Here is a 16,901-nt window from a genome sequence, read left to right as displayed (position 1 = left end):
CTTCAAAACAAGCCGCCATCCCGGATTCCGATCGCGATCGGTCGAACAAGCGGAAAGGATGCTCTCAAGGGATAAAATCCCTAAGAATATGATGGCTGCAACCAGAAAAAGACCTTTGGAAAGAGATTCAGGGATTGCCATCTAATGTTATGATAGCATTTTTGTTTATTCGATTTAAGATTTTACAGTAAATAGTTATTTTGCGACAAATTTTCCCCAGTTACTGTTGAGCTTAACTTCTCAAAGGAGTTTACAGTACATACTTTGTTTGGATTTCACTTTTAAATTGCTATTAATATTGATATCTTTGATCGTTCTCGATATGTCAAATTACAGCATGAATGACACAAGCATTATGAGAGATTAGAAATACAAACAGTATTCGTATAAAAATACTGAAAATAAGGCATGATAAAAGTGTGGAAAAGGTTCGAAGAGACTAGCTCTTCCTTCCCATATTTCTCGCGGCTGTTTGTGAAATATTTCAATGATGTTCATTTTCCTAGCACTTAGTTTTATTTGGTGATAGTAGTAAACTGATCTTTTAATCTCATCAGGTATAATCCTACGCGGAAAAGCAGCAGTGAATACAAACGCTACTCCCAAACATTCAACAGCAACCAGATACAGAACTCCTGAGGATGCCACAGAATCAACACTGCCAGTGACGCGAAGAACACAAGTAAAACAAGTCACACCATTAGAGACAAAACAGGTAAATATTTATTAAATATGCCAGTTATTTTTACAGAAAGCATACAATCCATCCAGAGAAGTAATCTATGAGATCTCAAGCTGCGATTTGCTGAATGTTGCTCTGCCCCCACCCCCCACAGGTCTCGATTACGGCATAGTTTCAATTTCCTTCTCCATAGAGTTCATAGCCCCATAGCTCTGTAAAACTACATGTGCATGCAGTTTTTACCATTTATTTACGAATTAGACAGCAAAAAATTCTCTATTCTTCTTAAGTCTTTTCGCGGCCACTTTTTCCTCTGGTTAATTTACAAATCTTATTAATTTTTACAAACAGGTCTCCAACGATGAGAAAGAACAACGTACTGAAAACACCAAAATACAAGGTGTCTCCGCTGTTCGGCCCTTGAATTTGATTTCCACGGATAACGTTAACCGAGACGAGGAGGAAGATGGTATTGAAAGTGATCACAACCATTGTGGTGTAATTGGTCCAAACAAGACATCCGTTCCTGGAGACGTTGGAACCGATTACTCGTATTTACGCGAGGAAGTGGAGCTATTGAAGGGATCTCTAGATCTGCACATGTGCAATCATCGAGAAGAGCTGTTAAGACGTCAAGTCGACGTTCTGGAAAAACAAGTGTCCCTCTGCAAAGAGTGTGAGCATGCTTTTAAAAGCGAGGTAAAGACCTTGCTTGAAAGTAGCAATGGAGTCTCCACCAGTTGTGTTGGGGACTATAAGAAGGACCTCGTTGAACAGCTGGGAAAGGAACATTCCGAAATAGAAGAGGAACTTCAACAGTGGGTTGAGGACGGAGACCAAAAGAACAAAGATTTGGAGGAGATTATTGAAAAAACAAATGAAGAGAATGTGAAGCTCTTGGTTGAGATCAGCGTCATGAAGAAGGAATTGAAAGCTTTGGAGATTGAAAACAACACTCTTCAGGCCGAGCTGAAAACCAAGAGAACGGACTTAAGGAGACTAAGAGTAAACGAGCATTACAACGAAAGAGAACTGCGAAATTTGAAACGTGATTTGAGGAGAAGGAGCAAAGTTTGGACAATACCCTGGCTGAGAAACAGGAGCTGTTGGATAATATTGATTATTTAGAGGGAAGCCTGGGGTCTAGTCAGGCAGCCAATGAACAGTCGAACAAGCAAGTTGATGAGCTAAAGGTCTTAGTAAAAGAGTTTAATGAGCTGAAAGACGAAAAGTCTAAGATTATTGACCAACGTGAAGATCAGCTAGCCCAGAATGAGAATATAAACGCCAGTATCGTCTCAGAGAAGAACAAAGAGATAAGCGAACTCAAAAAACAAAAATCTGACGGATGCTATCCAACTTCGGGATCACCTTACTACGTTAATGAAGGAAAACACCAGAATCATTTTACAGAATGCTGAAATGATGAATGAACTTGGAGAAAAATCGCGAGTTATTGAGCAACTCGAGGATCAGCTGGCAAAGTTGAAGCATGAAAATGCCAAAATCATCTCAGAGAGTAATAAAGAGATGACGGAACTAAACTACGAAAAGTCCAGGGCCATTGAAGAACTTGTGGAGCAACTTGCTAAGCTGATGAGAGAAAATTCCTCTTTGGCCATTGAACTTTCTAACATGGCATACAAGAATAAGAAGTTGACAGAACTCCAAGAGCAGGTAGAAAGCTTGAGGAAACACAAAAAGCTGATTCTATCTCAACTTGACTTGGTGGATCACAATTTAAGCTACACAGATGTTGAGATCGAGAAATTAATGAAAGATTTAGACCGCGGGATGTTTGAAAAAGATGTTCTCTGGATGGCCTTGGGATTCTCGTTGAAAAATTGTGCTACTAACGAGAAAGTACACGCTAGGGAAACAAGAAACCTCAAAAATCAACCAGAGGAAATGACATTTCTTCTGAACAAAACCAATTCTTGGTCCAACGTTAGTGGAAGAAAAAATCAAGTTCGTGTATGTCGCGAAAAGTTTTTGTTATGTAAATATTTATATGCCTTCTATCAAAGTTAATTTTAGGAGTTTTCTTTGTTTTTTACATGAAATCGCATGTAAATTGTAAAAATAAGGTTTGTTCTCGTTTCCAAATTACAGAGAGTAAAAAAGAGAATGAAATAGATGCTGTGCAAATTGCATTTCTACATGTAATTGTAATATATTATGTCTGCTCCCGATTGTGGTCCACTTGTACCTGTATGACTTCACCGGTGAATCTTTGGATCTTAGTATAGTAACAGACCTATGGGAATCGATCTCTCTGAGCGCGCACAGGGTAGCCTGCGAGCAAGCTCTTGTTGTTGGCGGCGCAAGCAAAGCCGTTACCAGTCGGCGAGCGATAGGCCAGGACCCTCACCAGCTCGAAACCTCGTTCTCAAGCACTCTCCTCTGCCTTCCTTGGTCGTTGGAACAAAGACCCTGCTTGCCGCTGGTCACGTGACCACCTGTGACACAAACTTTTCCACGGAGGTAGAGTCAACGAATAATTTTTGTCGATCTCAACTGAAGTGAAAGAAAGGCGATCGCTGGTCATCTCTTTATTAAACCACACACAGGCAAATACACCATTTTATTATCCAACTGCAGCGAATACAGTCCAAATAACAGTACAAATATACAGCGATATTGCACAGTTATTTGTACAGTAGAAAACTGCAAGTCAGAATACTCGGCTAATCGGCTGTGTGACAGAAATACTTTTTAGCATCCAAAAGACCATAAAACGAAGAAATGAAATTACTTCCGAATTCAAAGATTCAAGAGACTGATTCACTGGTTTCACTTCGATTCGGTATATGGCATTTTACATGTGCTAACCGTCGAAAGGTTTGAGCTCCATTCGGCTGCCAAATTTTTTTGTGAACGAAAGTCTTCTATATTTTGGAGATGGTAGAAATAAAGTACCATTATTCATCGGCAAAATTCCACATCAAACCCCGATAAAGTGGGTAGTTTTTAGTGACTGTTCGAGGTTTTGAAACCCAGAAAGTTTGCCACAGCAACAATCAAAACACTCTGCCACCCCTCCCGCTCAACATGGTTTTTTTTACCACCCTGGGTGGCCAAGTAACCAGCCGCAACTAGGGTCTTTCTTCCAACGACCAAGGGAAGGAGAGAAGAGAGAGCCTGGGAGCGAGGTTGACCAACGTAAACTTGCTTCACTCGTTGACTCATCTCTCGCTACTTTGCTCATCGACTTTGCTTCTCCCTGAACCCATGAAAGGCTGCTCGCAGACATCGCACAGGGTAATAAATAGCGCTCGTGGTAAAAAACAAAGAAGTGCCCGAAGTGCCCGTCATAAACGGTTCTATTTAAATACTTTGGATACTACGCATGCGCATTAACAACAAATGCCACATGCAAACCATACGGAAGAAACTGCACAGCAGAATTTAAGCGTCTCCAGTCACCATTACCAGTAACTCTGGTTTTCCTTCAAGACGCACAAATCTTTCGCCTTTTACTAAAGATTTCCGTGGAGGAGAACAACTGAATGAGTCTATAGACTAATTTTTCGTCGCCCTGCCTTTCGGCGGGGCTCCCAACAAACTGTAAACAACAAACACCAGTAAAATTAACAGAAAATCCGGCCCCAAAATAACGTAAAGCAACGAGACATAACAGGGTTCACGTACTGCCTACTTTATCAACTAATCAGTGCAAAGTGGGAAATACGAGAAAACTTCCTCTTTTGGTTATCATTTGGTGCCTATTCAGTTGGGGGATCCTTACTGACGTCACCGCAAACGGCTTTGTTAAGTTGTGTATATACAGTCGAACCTCCGGTTGCGACGACCACTCGTAAGCGACCACCTCTCCTCAGCGACCAGTTTTCAAAAAGTTTCCCAGTCAAATCACTACATTGGGAATCTCTTGTAAGCGACCGCGACCACTTTTGGAGCTAACAGTTTGAAGTTTTCTTTTGTTTTTAACCCCCCGTAAACGACCACTTGACAGATAATAGAGAGGAAATTGGACAATAGGGTGTTGTAACATTATCGTATTCCTGGCTAGTACAAGAGACGGAAATTTTTCAATGGAAGAACCGGATTTTTTCTCGAAATTGACTTTTCACATGAATAAAACATTGCATCGGCATTGGCGCGTGGGATAAGTCTCTGTAGTTACCATATTTTAATGAGGCAAAATTTCGATTCAGTATGATCTAAACTCTCGTTAGCGACCACCTAGGCTTGACATTTTGGGTGGTCGCTTACGGGAGGTTCGACTTAAATTGCGATAATCAGCCACGTCTTCATATCTTTCTCAGCAGTTCAAATATATGATCTTTCATATATTCAGTTAAGAGATAGTAAAACTTAATGCATGGTGAAATTTTGAGCTCTTTGGGTGTAATATTCAAGGATAATTTGTCTTTCAAAAACTGTAATTTTTTTTCTGGGTGGCAAAAGTACTAATGAGGACAGACATTCTTTGTAAAATTTCGAGTTTTTAACCCGCGTCACAAAAAAACGTGGGCTCAAATTCTTCGGCAGAGTTAAGTCGTGTTATAAGTTTTCAACATTGAGCACTGATGTTTTTGAAGCTCCATTGGAAACTCAATCATGAGACAAATATTGTAAACTAGGATTACCCTATTGTCTCTGGCCTCCGTCAGAGGTTAAAGAGGAGGGCCTGGGAAGAGAAGAGACCCTGGGAACGAGGTTGAGTAGAAGAGAGTACAACTATGGCTAGCTACTATTCGAAACAAGAAAATATGAAAAAATGTCTGTTTTTATTTAATTTATGTTTTTTCTTACACTCTGTTACTGTCTCACACTCTGATAAATAATTTTATTCACTATAATTACAGAAAGACAAAATATGTGCATTTATTCACTACCACAACAGCTACATGTATCTTACACTATGATTCACAATATAAATACAAATACATAACCAAACACACAAAGAAAACTACTGCTATCTAGACATTAAAGTCAATGAGAAGGGATCATCTGGCAAAAACTTGGTTTGCTCTGAAACAAAAACAATGAGAAATTATTACCTCATTTATTCAGGTAGTGATAAATTTATGGAGGCAAGGGGGAAGGGGGGTGGATAATGGTTAGTGCGGCATACTAGATGAAGGTTTGAAATTTGCCTCAATTTCCCTGAAATTATTTCATCCTACTACCAATAGCACTACCATCCTATTTTTACTTTTTATCTAATATAATCTCTGGTGTTTTTCTTCGTTGGCATAGATAGTTTCGTTACCTGATGCCACAAACTTACATGACAGATGATTACTACAAGTTTATGACCACTGACCTGTTTGGTATTCTGAGCCTGCACTTGTGGCAATCTCTTTCCAGTCATATATATACCTGAAAATGATGTGAACAGACATTGGTGGATGCTAGTCTGTGATACTGCATGTAACAAAATAAGTAAAACTCAAAACCTGGACAGTGACAGACTGTAGGCCACACATTTTTTGGCCAAGGTTGCAGCAGATATTTTTTTCTGCTGTGTTGTTACCAATCTTGCAATTGTGAACTCTCATGGGAAATGAAAAAAAAGGACAAGATCTGTAGTGGGGGTTCAGGATAGTGGATAGTACAATATGACTGAAAAAGTGCATTCAGGGGAAGAAGTTCGAGATAACCGAGAATAAGAAGTAGTCGAGTTGGAGATAGTGATGGGTCAAACATGGTATTGTTGATGTACATCAAAACAAAACCCTTAGTTGATCATCTCTTTTTACTAAAACCTAGTTTGTTTGATGTCAAATACAGTTGTAATTCAGTTAATGAACACCTTCCTCAGGTGGACACCTCCCATAACCAGACAGTCAGGCATAGTCCCAGCTACAGTACATTTGTTACCTTCCATGGGCAGACACCACTACTGAGCAGATATCTTTTTGGTTTCCTGGGTGTCTGCTTACAGAAGGTCCATTCAAAATAATGTCTGGATACTGAAAAGAAAGACCAATTGCTGATCAACATACTGGTCAAAATTCAGTCCATTAGTCCACTCCAATAGTTCATCCACGTCCCAATCTTCCACAGCATCCTGGCCGCGGGTGTCTGTGATAGCAAGCATTCCTTCAGCTACTGACTGCACAACTTTCTTTGTCTCTACATCTCCTCCATGCCTGGCCTTTAGCATACCCTCCTTGTACCTTTAGGGAAAGAGACAAGGGAATCAAAGGAAGAGCAGTGTTCTATTATTTCTAATGAACAACTAAAAGTAAATGAAACTAAAAGCCACAAGGAAACAAATAAATAACTAAATAAATAAATAAATAAATAAATAAATAAATAGCACTAACATTTTTTTCATCCATTCAACTTTTTTCCTTTTCCGCTTTCTTTCAAGATCTTGCTTTCTGATGACCTGCAGAGTAAAGTTTACAGTCATTGAATGCTTCAGCAGTTCTTTACTGGCAGGTTGTTATAAAACATTTACCAGTATGCAGGGCTTGAAAAAAACTTGAATTCCAGCTTGCCCTTGGGACAAGAAGCTCTCAAATTCTGCCTGCCCCAGACAAGTCTTAGTTAGCTGTTTTAATGCTTTAGATGGCAGAAGACTTGTCTGATCCCTTGCCCATTGGACAAGTGGGAAGGAAAATCTACTTGTCCCCGACGACTGGATGGTACTTTTTTGAGCCCTGAGTACCATAAGCCAAGCGCACAGAAAGCCAGTACTGGCAACTCTCTGGAACTGCTATTTTCATGAGATGTGAAATTACATTTTGATCACTCCTTGAAATTAAAGGGATAGAGGTATGGTGGAGACCAGGAGTCTCTTGTTCTAAGGGCTAGACACATGCTTCATTCAGAGGTAGGTGACTCAAAGTATACAATGTGGTACATGTATACTTCAAAATGAGGATTACTTCCATGAAGAATGTTAACATTGATAATGTACCAAGAATGCTGAAAGTCCTAGCCTATGCAGCAGGCATAAAGGGGAGAGAAAAGGAGAGAGAGTGGCTGAAAAAGAGGGCTTTTAGAACACATTTACCCCTTCCCCTTCTCCCCCAAAACCCCCAAGAAATAAAATGGAAACAGCAAAAAAAGTATGATTACCTTGTTATGACTGAAAAGTTCCTTTTTCAATGTTGACTCATAAACAACTGGGTCTTGATCCACTCTCTTCATCACTCTGTCAGAGACCAGCCTCCAACCATTATTTTCCCACCTCTGATACCAGCCTAACTTATCATCTGTGAACAGAAAACAAACAAAGAAACAAACACGAAAACAGGGTGACTTATGCCGTGCTTCCACGAGAGAGGTTTACTACGGTTACTGCTTACCGAGGTTTCGTAACTAAACCGCAGTTATTAGAGAAGCTGTTTACACGGAACTAATTAATTAAAGTAGGCCGCATACAACAGACAGTTTGAGGTTTTCTTGGAAATCAAGTGCTGCGATGTTGCTCAGATACTATTGGAAAATTATAAATTTGACTTTACTCCAATGCTGAATGCAGGTCGTTGTCAATTTGCTTGCATTGATGTTGAGCCAAACTCTCCTTAACTGTAAAGCTTTGTAGATGAATAGTTGACAGAAAATTTTGATATCTCGCTGAGCCTAGCCCTTCCTGCAAAAAACCTGAAACAGCAACTGCCACAGAGCCCGAGCTACGTAAATGTTTACCAGTACTTCTTTTTATTTGGGGCCACTTTAAATTCTAACATTTGCTTTTCTTCTCCATAGACCTCAATTATGATTTTTTTTTCTCTCTCTATTTGTGGTAGGTCTTCTTCTAGTTGCGCCTGCCTGTACACTGCTACTAAGCTACTGAGGAAATGCTTACGGCACTTGACGATGAACAGGAAACAGCAGTCCGGGATTTCTTTGCCTAAACATGAGTTTATTTAGCGTTTTGGCCTGTTGACTTGAAACCTACTTACATTAGGAGGAATCTTTGTCTATTTTTCTCTTCTTTATGAGCTGCATGCGTGAACACTTGCTGCCAAGATATCGCGACAATGTCTGCTTTTCCTCAGTTACTGTCGGTTACTGAGCTAAACCATGCCTCATGAGGTGTTCAACTGTCAACAAACCTAGGTTGGCTTACTTTTGATTTTGCCACCATTTACCTAGGTTTGCTACTGCGTTTACACGATTAAAAATTTCACTTCAGTAAAGTTAAAACAAAACCAAGGTAAACATCTCTCGTGAAAACACAGGCTTAGTTGCTCTTGATTAACGATTCTCAGTGTCTAAATTGACTTTGAAGTAACAGATTAAAGGTCTACAGCTGTAGATGTACACAGCAATCTGCACACATTGCATGCCTATAGTGAAGGACTATTTTTACCACCACCAGCTGTCTGTCAGTGCTCAGATTCAAAGATGTTTCACATTCAGTAGGTAATATTATGTGTCAGTTCTGGAGGACATATTCATGTGCTGAGATATGATCACTCTAAATCGTTAACCACTCACCTTCATCTGCTCTCTGTCCTTTGTTGTGTATATATTCCACAGGGAGTCGTTTTGTGGAAGCTTTTGTGTAATCTCTTGGTGCATTAGCGCACATGTCAACAATATTGTGGTGAGTGAAAATCTTGTAGTAGATATTGGGCGGAAATTTTTCCTTATTGAAATAAAATATTCAAAAGTCAAGAATATTAGGAAAATTGGAAATTTTTTCCTGAGTATTTCGTCACTGACTGATAGACATCGTTTTCAAATTCAAATTCAGTTTGTTAAAAATTTAGTTCTTTTGCCCTGAGGTGCTTGTAGAAGAAAGAAAAACAACCTATTAAGCTCAAACTTAAGTCAATTTTAACTAAAATTCCTATCAGTGATAAATTACTTTTTGATGGTTGTGAGAACAATTCTTTCATTTGGTAGTCCCAATTACTGGCTACTAATTTTAAAATGAAAACTTAGACCTGAAACACAGGATCGAAACATTTACTACATGTTAATTACTTACTCCTGCCAGCCTAAACTTAATGTGCACACCAGCAGCTGCATCTAAAAGTTCAGCCTTGTGGAAAAATTTAAACAAAATGTAATTAGTAAATAAAAGTTGCATAGGTACCTTTAAAGTTTTTAACTTCAGGTTTTTCTAAGTCAAAAACTTCAAAACCCACATAATTTATTGTGGATTAAGAAACATGAATGCTTTTAATAATAATTGATATTCATGGCCTTATATGTACCTCTCTTGGATTAATACATTTAAGCATTAAAGAAGGGTCTCCACGACATTTAAAGTTGATGAGATCTCTGTAATATCTGTATACCTGGACATCCTGAAGACAAATGAACACATGGAAATAAAAATCATTTTCTTAATATATAAATTATAACAAGTCAAATGATTTCTACAACATACTAGTCAAGAAGCACAATGGTTTCCTCCAAAGAGAGAAAAAAAAAGATCAACCTGGGGGAGTCTTAACTGCATTTCAAGGCAGAGTGGTTTTCAATACTGAGTGTTGTAAAACTAAAACCAAACCAATTACTTACCACTCAGGCAATCTCAACCCTCAATAAAACCAAACTCAAAACCAAAGTAATTGCCTATGGTAATTACTTTTGCCACTCAATTGGAAACCACTCTAAAGAACATTAAAACCAATGTCAACAATATCACAGTCTACACTATTGTTTAGAAACCATTCTCTCACAATGTGTTGCCTCCAAGATCTCTGAATGATCTTTGCCGCCTCCTCCCTGTCTATGACTCTTTTTCTCTCGGACCCTTCTGTGTCAGCAGTGTCAGCAGTGTCAGCAGTGTCAGCAGTGTCAGCAGTGCCATCACGTTGCTGACCAGCGTCGGCTGGCGATAAACCTCCATCTGTAGTTGGAGGAGGAGGTCTAGGCAAGACTGGTCTGAGTAACATTGAGCGCCACCATTCTTGGATGAGCACAGCACAAAATTCTCCATAAGTCATCAGCTTGCATGATGGACCTTGCTGTGCCACAGCATTTTCACAGTACTCTTTGTATTTCTTCTTTGTTCTAGGCAAGGCTTGCTCTTCCTGTGTCAATTTTAAAAGCTACAACATTACAGTTGCCAGTTCAGAGCTGTTAACAAACAGAACTCTGCTTTTGGGTTGTCAAGTAAACTTTTAGAGAACAAGGTGATTTCTACTAACACCTTGTGGAAAGTATTTGGCAGGATTTCATATACAATAGCTTTGATTTAATTTGGTGGTGGACTTAAAGAACCAAGTGGTGAGGTTGCAAAACAGAGCCCACCCCAGAAATTGCACCAGGCATATAAACAAGCTTATAAACGTAACATAGAGTCAGGTTGTCCTTTACAATTTGTTCTCTTCTTTCACTCACTCACCATATCACAGGACTGGAATCCACTTTGAAGTCTTACATGATTTTTCAAGTTTCTTTTTGTATAACTTATCTGACTCATAAATTCCTGCTTCACTGAATCTGTTTACCATTATGATATCACAGAGTTACAAACTGGTTATATAATATAATAATAATAATAATAATAATACTAATACTAATAAACAAATCTTTAGACAGGATTAACCCATCAGTACTATAAAGTACTGTTATCAAAGGGGTCCTGTAAGATTTAAAAACTTAAAAATTTAAAAAAGGTAAAAAGTTAAAAAGGCAAAACTACGTACATTGGAAAACATATAAAAACTCACGATTAAAAATTACAAGTAAAAATGTTTGTTGGCCTTTTGCCTAAATAAAAGCCTAGAGTTCAGAGTTCTTATGTCCACCGGTAAACTGTTAAAAATTGAAGCCCCTAAAAACGAAAAACTCCGACGGCCAAACTCCAAGTTCATTTTCGGCAGTTCGATTGAGGAAAATCTATTTCTTGTGTTGACATGTTGTAAGATGTTTATCATGTAACTATGTTCAATAGACAACCACAGCTACCACAATATTCAACCCCTTCAAGGGTAATCTCATCATTCCTTCAAGTAAGAGAATGACTACTCTTTATACCACGAGCCTTCATTGGTGCATGTATGCTCATAAAGCTTCTGCAGTGAGAAAGATTTGAGTCTCACCTTCCTGGAAGTTGAAGGCTGCGGTGTGGTGTGAGGAACCATGGGAGTGACTGTCCTTACATCACTAAGCCTTGATGGACTTTGAATGAATCTGCTACCAAGGACTGTAGACATGACACTAGCACTTGGGTGAAGAATTCCAAACAGCTTGCACCTGCCATAAGAAGCAATATTCATTGTCATATCTAATTACAATTAATTTTGACAATTGACAATTATTATCTTAATTAATTTATTTTAAATAAAGTTGATTATTATCATCATCATCAGCATCATCATCATCATCATCATCATTATTACTCTTCCAATCAGGCTTTTCAGGATCAATTATTTTAAACAACATAGAGTTACGCTATTTTACACTCTTCATCTGTCAGCCCTGTAATCTTGTCTGAAGCCAGCACTTGCCAATCAGTGTCAGTTTACACTGCTAGGTACGATAAAGCAGCATGAACTAGTCCTAATTGCTAAAATCTACACACTAACATGTGTTGGCTGGGGGTTTCAGCTTGTAGTACCATTCAGGGTTGGACTTGTAACTTAACCTCTTATGGGTTGTTGCCCACAGAGTGTAGCTTGCAGTGCTGTTTAGAGCTAGGCTAGAAAGCTTTCAAGACCTTGCTAAAATTTGTCCAATCCAGCATAGATCCTTATGCTGGGAGAAAAGAAAGGTTTTATGGTAAGGTAATGGAAGTCCACGTCAAACTGAGTGGTGTCAAACTGTCGTGTTTGTCTATGACAATACCGACACAAACTGCTTAAGATCATTAAACAAACTTTCAGGAACACAACTTATAGTAATAAAGCAACAATATTTCACTTGACCATGCAATATCAATAATTTTGATGGCATTGAAAATGGCAGAAGCTGACTAGTGTCCCTTAACTGAGGATTTGATGTAGTCTCGACAGTAAAATCCTTATTATATTCCAACTTGCCTGGTGTAATAGCCTCTCCACACACGTTGAATTTCAATAGCTGCAGCAATCTTCACATCCTGATCACTTGTCCCTTGTTCAATTGTTTTCTGATTGACAATACAAATTATAATGTATAGGACATTATACATAATGGTATTTACAATATCCATTTATCCAAATAAAATGATCAATTTCCTTGTTGAAGTGTGGGTAAAGATCTCTAAATCAGTCAATTTAAATAGACAATATATTTTGTTCAGACTATTGTCAAAACCTTGAATACCATAAATCCTCAAATTTGCGCCTCCCCTCAAATAAGCACCCCCTTCAAATAAGCGCCCCTCCTGTCAGCCAAAGCTTGAAATAAGCACCTCCCCTCGAAAAAGCGCTTCCCTCCCATCCCCCTGTTTTATGGAAGGGTACTGAGACAACAAGTGATGTATAGTTTTGGTCATGTTCAATCACAAGCAAGTGATTATCGGCTGATTCAAGTACTGCAAATCGACTGTTGCAATGGATGGTAGTGAAGATCTGCTGATTCACTGCCTAAAGCCCAACCAACCTTGTGCAGTAGGCCTAGACCGGCTAAAGGGGTTATATTACGTAGTCTTCCAAGAGAGACAGGATCTTTCCGAGACTTCTGTGGGATTGACACATGTATACATTTACAAAAAACAGTCATATCTGACCAGGATTTGGGAAAAATTAAATAAGCACCCCCCTTCAATTAAGCACCTCTCTCAAATTAGTGCCCCCGTCTTCTACTAAATTTGAGATAAGGGCCCCAGGTGCTAATTTGGGGATAAATCTATGGTAGTCAGTTTCACAAAAACTCAGAAAAATGAGTATCAGTTACAGTCTGGATACTTAGGAATACATGTATGGACATAAACAAACCCCAGCTTGAGTAATAGATCACAAAAAGAGTCCAGGAAATCAACACAAATTAGCAATACATGTAGTTCTGTATTAATTTTGAGGAAGGAAATCATTCAGTAAGTAACCTGGTATATTTATCTAAAATCATATTGGCTTGTGGCCCAAGGTTAAAATGTTATGCACTCACATATTCCTCCTAGATCTTAGGACAGAGAGGTAGGTAACGAAATTATACACAGGTAGCACAGGTGTCAAATCAATCACAGGAATCCAATTAATTGGACAGCTCATATTAAATAGCCATTTCATTATGCTCTGATTACAGCACTAATCAAAACTATAACAAAATTCTCGAACGTGATTGGCTATCAGCAGCCCGATTTGAGCATTAATTGGACAGTGTATGCGTCATGCTTGTAATTGGACAGTAGGCGTCATTTTGCGCATGCTGTTGTGGTGCACTTTGTTGAGTAAACTACTGTGTTTTTCAGCATTCATAACAACGTTTAATCGTTCAGCGATCAATTGATGGTTTGTTCGTTTCTCGAATTTTGTCATAGTTTTGATTAATTGGTAACAGAACATCGTGTTGTCCAATTCGGTCTGTAATCATACTCGTGATTAACAAATCGGATTCCTGCTTCGCGGTCGTCCGATTTTGTTAATCACTTGTATGATTACAGACCGAATTGGACTCCACTCAGTCCTATTACCATTATAAATACATCTGCATAAAGCCAATCAGCTACATGCATGAGCAAGAATTTTGTTGTCAGATAAGTATTAGAGATTTGACTTATTATCCCTTTCTGTGTACAAACAGCAGGCATGTTGATGCAGTAGTGCAAAAGTCATGTAGTCATTTCTTGCCTTTTTAATGTCATCAAGAGTTTTTTTTGTAAAGACTCTGTAAAGGACCCGTGTCAGACATCTTCCCAGTACTCAAGTCATTAGAACTTTTACCTCAGTAAGATATATATAAGCTTTTATAAAAAAGCTAAAGCTTACTGTGTCGTTCTCCAGGACTCCAATGCAAAGCAATCATTTCAAACCTGACTGATGAACTTACCCGTCTCTCCGCTTTAATGGCGAGAGCAAACTTTAGGTCTTTAACTGCAGATCCTGCAATGAAATAGTTCAAGTTGCTTAAAACCAAGTTTCAACGACCGTTTCTAGGCTGGCAAAAACGATGTAAATCTTGTTGCTGTGACTCCTTACACCACAACATTAATATTCTTTCATAATTTATTAAGCAACTAACGGCGTATTATATGTAAATTGAAGAAGAAGTTACGCATGATAATCGGCATGACACAAGCAAATCGTTTTCATGCTCACCTGGTAAATCAACATTGTCAAGGATTCGGCGGACCTCTTCGTGCCTCAGCTTTGTAAACATGGCGTATTTCCAATACTTTACTGACTCTAACTAAGCATGTTTAGGTATTATTTTCAGTGTTTACAGGTCATCCTTCTCTAATTTGCCACCAAAAGTAGTCAAATTCAACGCAAATAATCGATTTCCAGACGTAGCAACAGGATAACCGCTGGTTAATGCTTTTACATACAATATGGACGACAGAAACAGACTATGTAGGGTAGGGTGAGTATGTTCTAACACTATTAAAGAAAAATACTATTATCGAAGGATTGCTACACTTCATTGATGTTAGAAATGGCTACAGAACGATGTATATTTATGTTAAGTATAAATACGGACCTTGGCGAAATGAATTATCAATAGAAACTCCCTAGCTGCACTCCCCAACCCCTCCACCCTCCCCAGAGGCAATTGTCACACAGTCCGTTCAGTGTAGGAAGAAATTGAAAGGACAGTCTGCTATTGGATAGGCTGTACGACGACTTCTTTCTTCATGAACACGTTTTTGGTAGGATCCTGTTTATAGTTATTTAGTTATTACAGAAGTACTTTAAGCCTGAATTTTACCCCTTCACGCGGGAGTATAGGACCAAAGATGTTCTTTGAAATTCAGCGCATATTAATGAAAGGAACTGTAGTCTAGGAATATCTTACTTTCGGCGTATACAGTCCAACCTCCGGTTGCGACCACCTCTCCTCAGCGACCAGTTTTCTAAAATACCAAAGGTTTCCAAGTCAAATCGCTATATTTGGAACCTCTTGTAAGCGACCACCTCTCGTATGCGACCGCGACTACTTTAAGAGCAAAAAGTTTGAAATTTCCTTTGTTTTTAACCTCCCGTAAGCTACCACTTGACAGATAATAGAGCGGAAATTGGATATTAAGGTGTTGTGATATTATCCCATTCCTGGGTTTTACAAGAGACGGAAATGTCTCAATGGGAATTACAGGATTGTTTTCTTCAAATTGACTTTTCACATGAATAAAACATATAAAACACGGGGTAAGTCTATGCAGTTACCAGATGTTAATGAAGCAAATTTTTTACCCAATGTGGTCTAAGCTCTAGTAAGACTGTATAAGCTTCCCGTTTTTGGTTTTATGGAATTCAACTTTCTGTTTCGCAAACATGTAATATGCATGAATACACGGCCGGGTATATCATTTTCCTTGTTGCTGCACGTGTCCGGGAAAGGGGAGAGGGGAGTGTAGGGCGAGGGCAAGGGTGGTGGAGCGGGTTGCTTCGTTCCTCATTAACACCCTTAACCCTGTTTCTGATCAAATGCATGATATCATTTTCCATTCCAGATCCAATATCTGTAAAAAATTCAACTCAATTTCAGCCGCAAACCCAATGGCTTCTCCTGGTTACTTTTTGTAACCCAATGTGTGGACACATTTTTCATTTAGAGGATCATGTCTGGCCATTTGGTTCGCTGAATTTGTGTCAGGGTCTCCCCCTTCCCATGCAGTAGTCTACATTCAGTTATAAGGTCTAGCTTAGCACTCTAATTTTCAAGCATTGAAATTTTTCTAAGATGATAAACTAATTACTTTTTAGCACACTAACAACCATGCAATGAGTGCCAAGCAACAAATTAAGAGGGGAACTCCTGAGACCAATGATTTGTTGAATATTTGTACTGAAATGAGATCCAGATGGCAAATGCTGGCAAAAGTGTTAGGATTTCGTGAACTGGAGCTGGAGCAGATTACAGAAGATCATGCAGACACCTTTGAACGGTGCTATCAAATGCTTTTGAGATGGACACAAAAGTGTGGATCACAAGCTAGTTATGACATGCTGGCAAGAGCCTTACAACACCCCCAGGTGAACCGACAAGATCTCGCCCTTCAATATTGTTACAAGCTGTAAAAAGATGCCATTGCACTTAACAGTGGATTCGCTGCATGGCTTTGAAAACAGCTGCCGTTTCAAAATATTAATGCAGTCGAACACCTTCCAGCTAATAGTGCCTTTCACAAACAAATACTACATTTTTGACAGCTTTAATGTATTAACTGCAGAAAAACTACATGTAATTGTAA

General features: G+C 38.9%; 3 protein-coding genes and 1 non-coding gene across 4 annotated transcripts in view; 3 read left to right on the top strand and 1 right to left on the bottom strand.

Annotated features, from left to right (window-relative positions):
• The window catches only part of LOC145480727 (uncharacterized), a 317,856-nt gene that overhangs the window by 56,931 nt on the left and 244,024 nt on the right, over positions 1 to 16,901 (top strand). The gene's annotated exons all lie outside the window — the stretch shown is intronic.
• LOC145482962 (uncharacterized) lies at positions 515 to 1,838 on the top strand. Its single transcript, XM_081461590.1, has one exon. It carries the CDS (start codon positions 1,283 to 1,285, stop codon positions 1,808 to 1,810), a length of 528 nt encoding a protein of 175 aa, XP_081317716.1. The 5' UTR covers positions 515 to 1,282; the 3' UTR covers positions 1,811 to 1,838.
• LOC145483190 (U5 spliceosomal RNA) lies at positions 4,118 to 4,238 on the top strand. The gene has a single exon (XR_014048890.1). It is a non-coding gene; the product is annotated as a U5 spliceosomal RNA (small nuclear RNA).
• On the bottom strand, positions 5,415 to 14,976 carry LOC145480695 (uncharacterized). The gene is made up of 13 exons (XM_081459001.1): positions 14,809 to 14,976; positions 14,540 to 14,592; positions 12,610 to 12,698; positions 11,671 to 11,824; positions 10,303 to 10,656; positions 9,832 to 9,924; positions 9,603 to 9,656; positions 9,107 to 9,257; positions 7,739 to 7,875; positions 6,979 to 7,043; positions 6,655 to 6,828; positions 5,973 to 6,028; positions 5,415 to 5,677 (listed from the first exon to the last, which is right to left on the bottom strand). Exons 1-13 carry the CDS (start codon positions 14,867 to 14,869, stop codon positions 5,622 to 5,624), a joined length of 1,497 nt encoding a protein of 498 aa, XP_081315127.1. The 5' UTR covers positions 14,870 to 14,976; the 3' UTR covers positions 5,415 to 5,621.

This window comes from Orbicella franksi, chromosome 3 (genome assembly GCF_964199315.1).
Source record: "Orbicella franksi chromosome 3, jaOrbFran1.1, whole genome shotgun sequence".
NCBI lineage: Eukaryota > Metazoa > Cnidaria > Anthozoa > Scleractinia > Merulinidae > Orbicella > Orbicella franksi.
Note: the sequence above shows the minus strand (reverse complement) of the source record. Positions and strands in the feature narration are given on the sequence as shown.

Coding starts and splice junctions, on each gene's coding strand:
- LOC145482962 (XM_081461590.1), top strand. CDS start 1,283: ATGTGCAATCATCGAGAAGAGCTGTTAAGACGTCAAGTCGACGTTCTG.
- LOC145480695 (XM_081459001.1), bottom strand. CDS start 14,869: ATGTTTACAAAGCTGAGGCACGAAGAGGTCCGCCGAATCCTTGACAAT. Junction 12,699..14,539: donor CCATTAAAGCGGAGAGACGG/GTAAGTTCATCA, acceptor ATTGTCAATCAG/AAAACAATTGAACAAGGGAC. Junction 6,029..6,654: donor AATGGACTGAATTTTGACCA/GTATGTTGATCA, acceptor CATCATTTTCAG/GTATATATATGACTGGAAAG.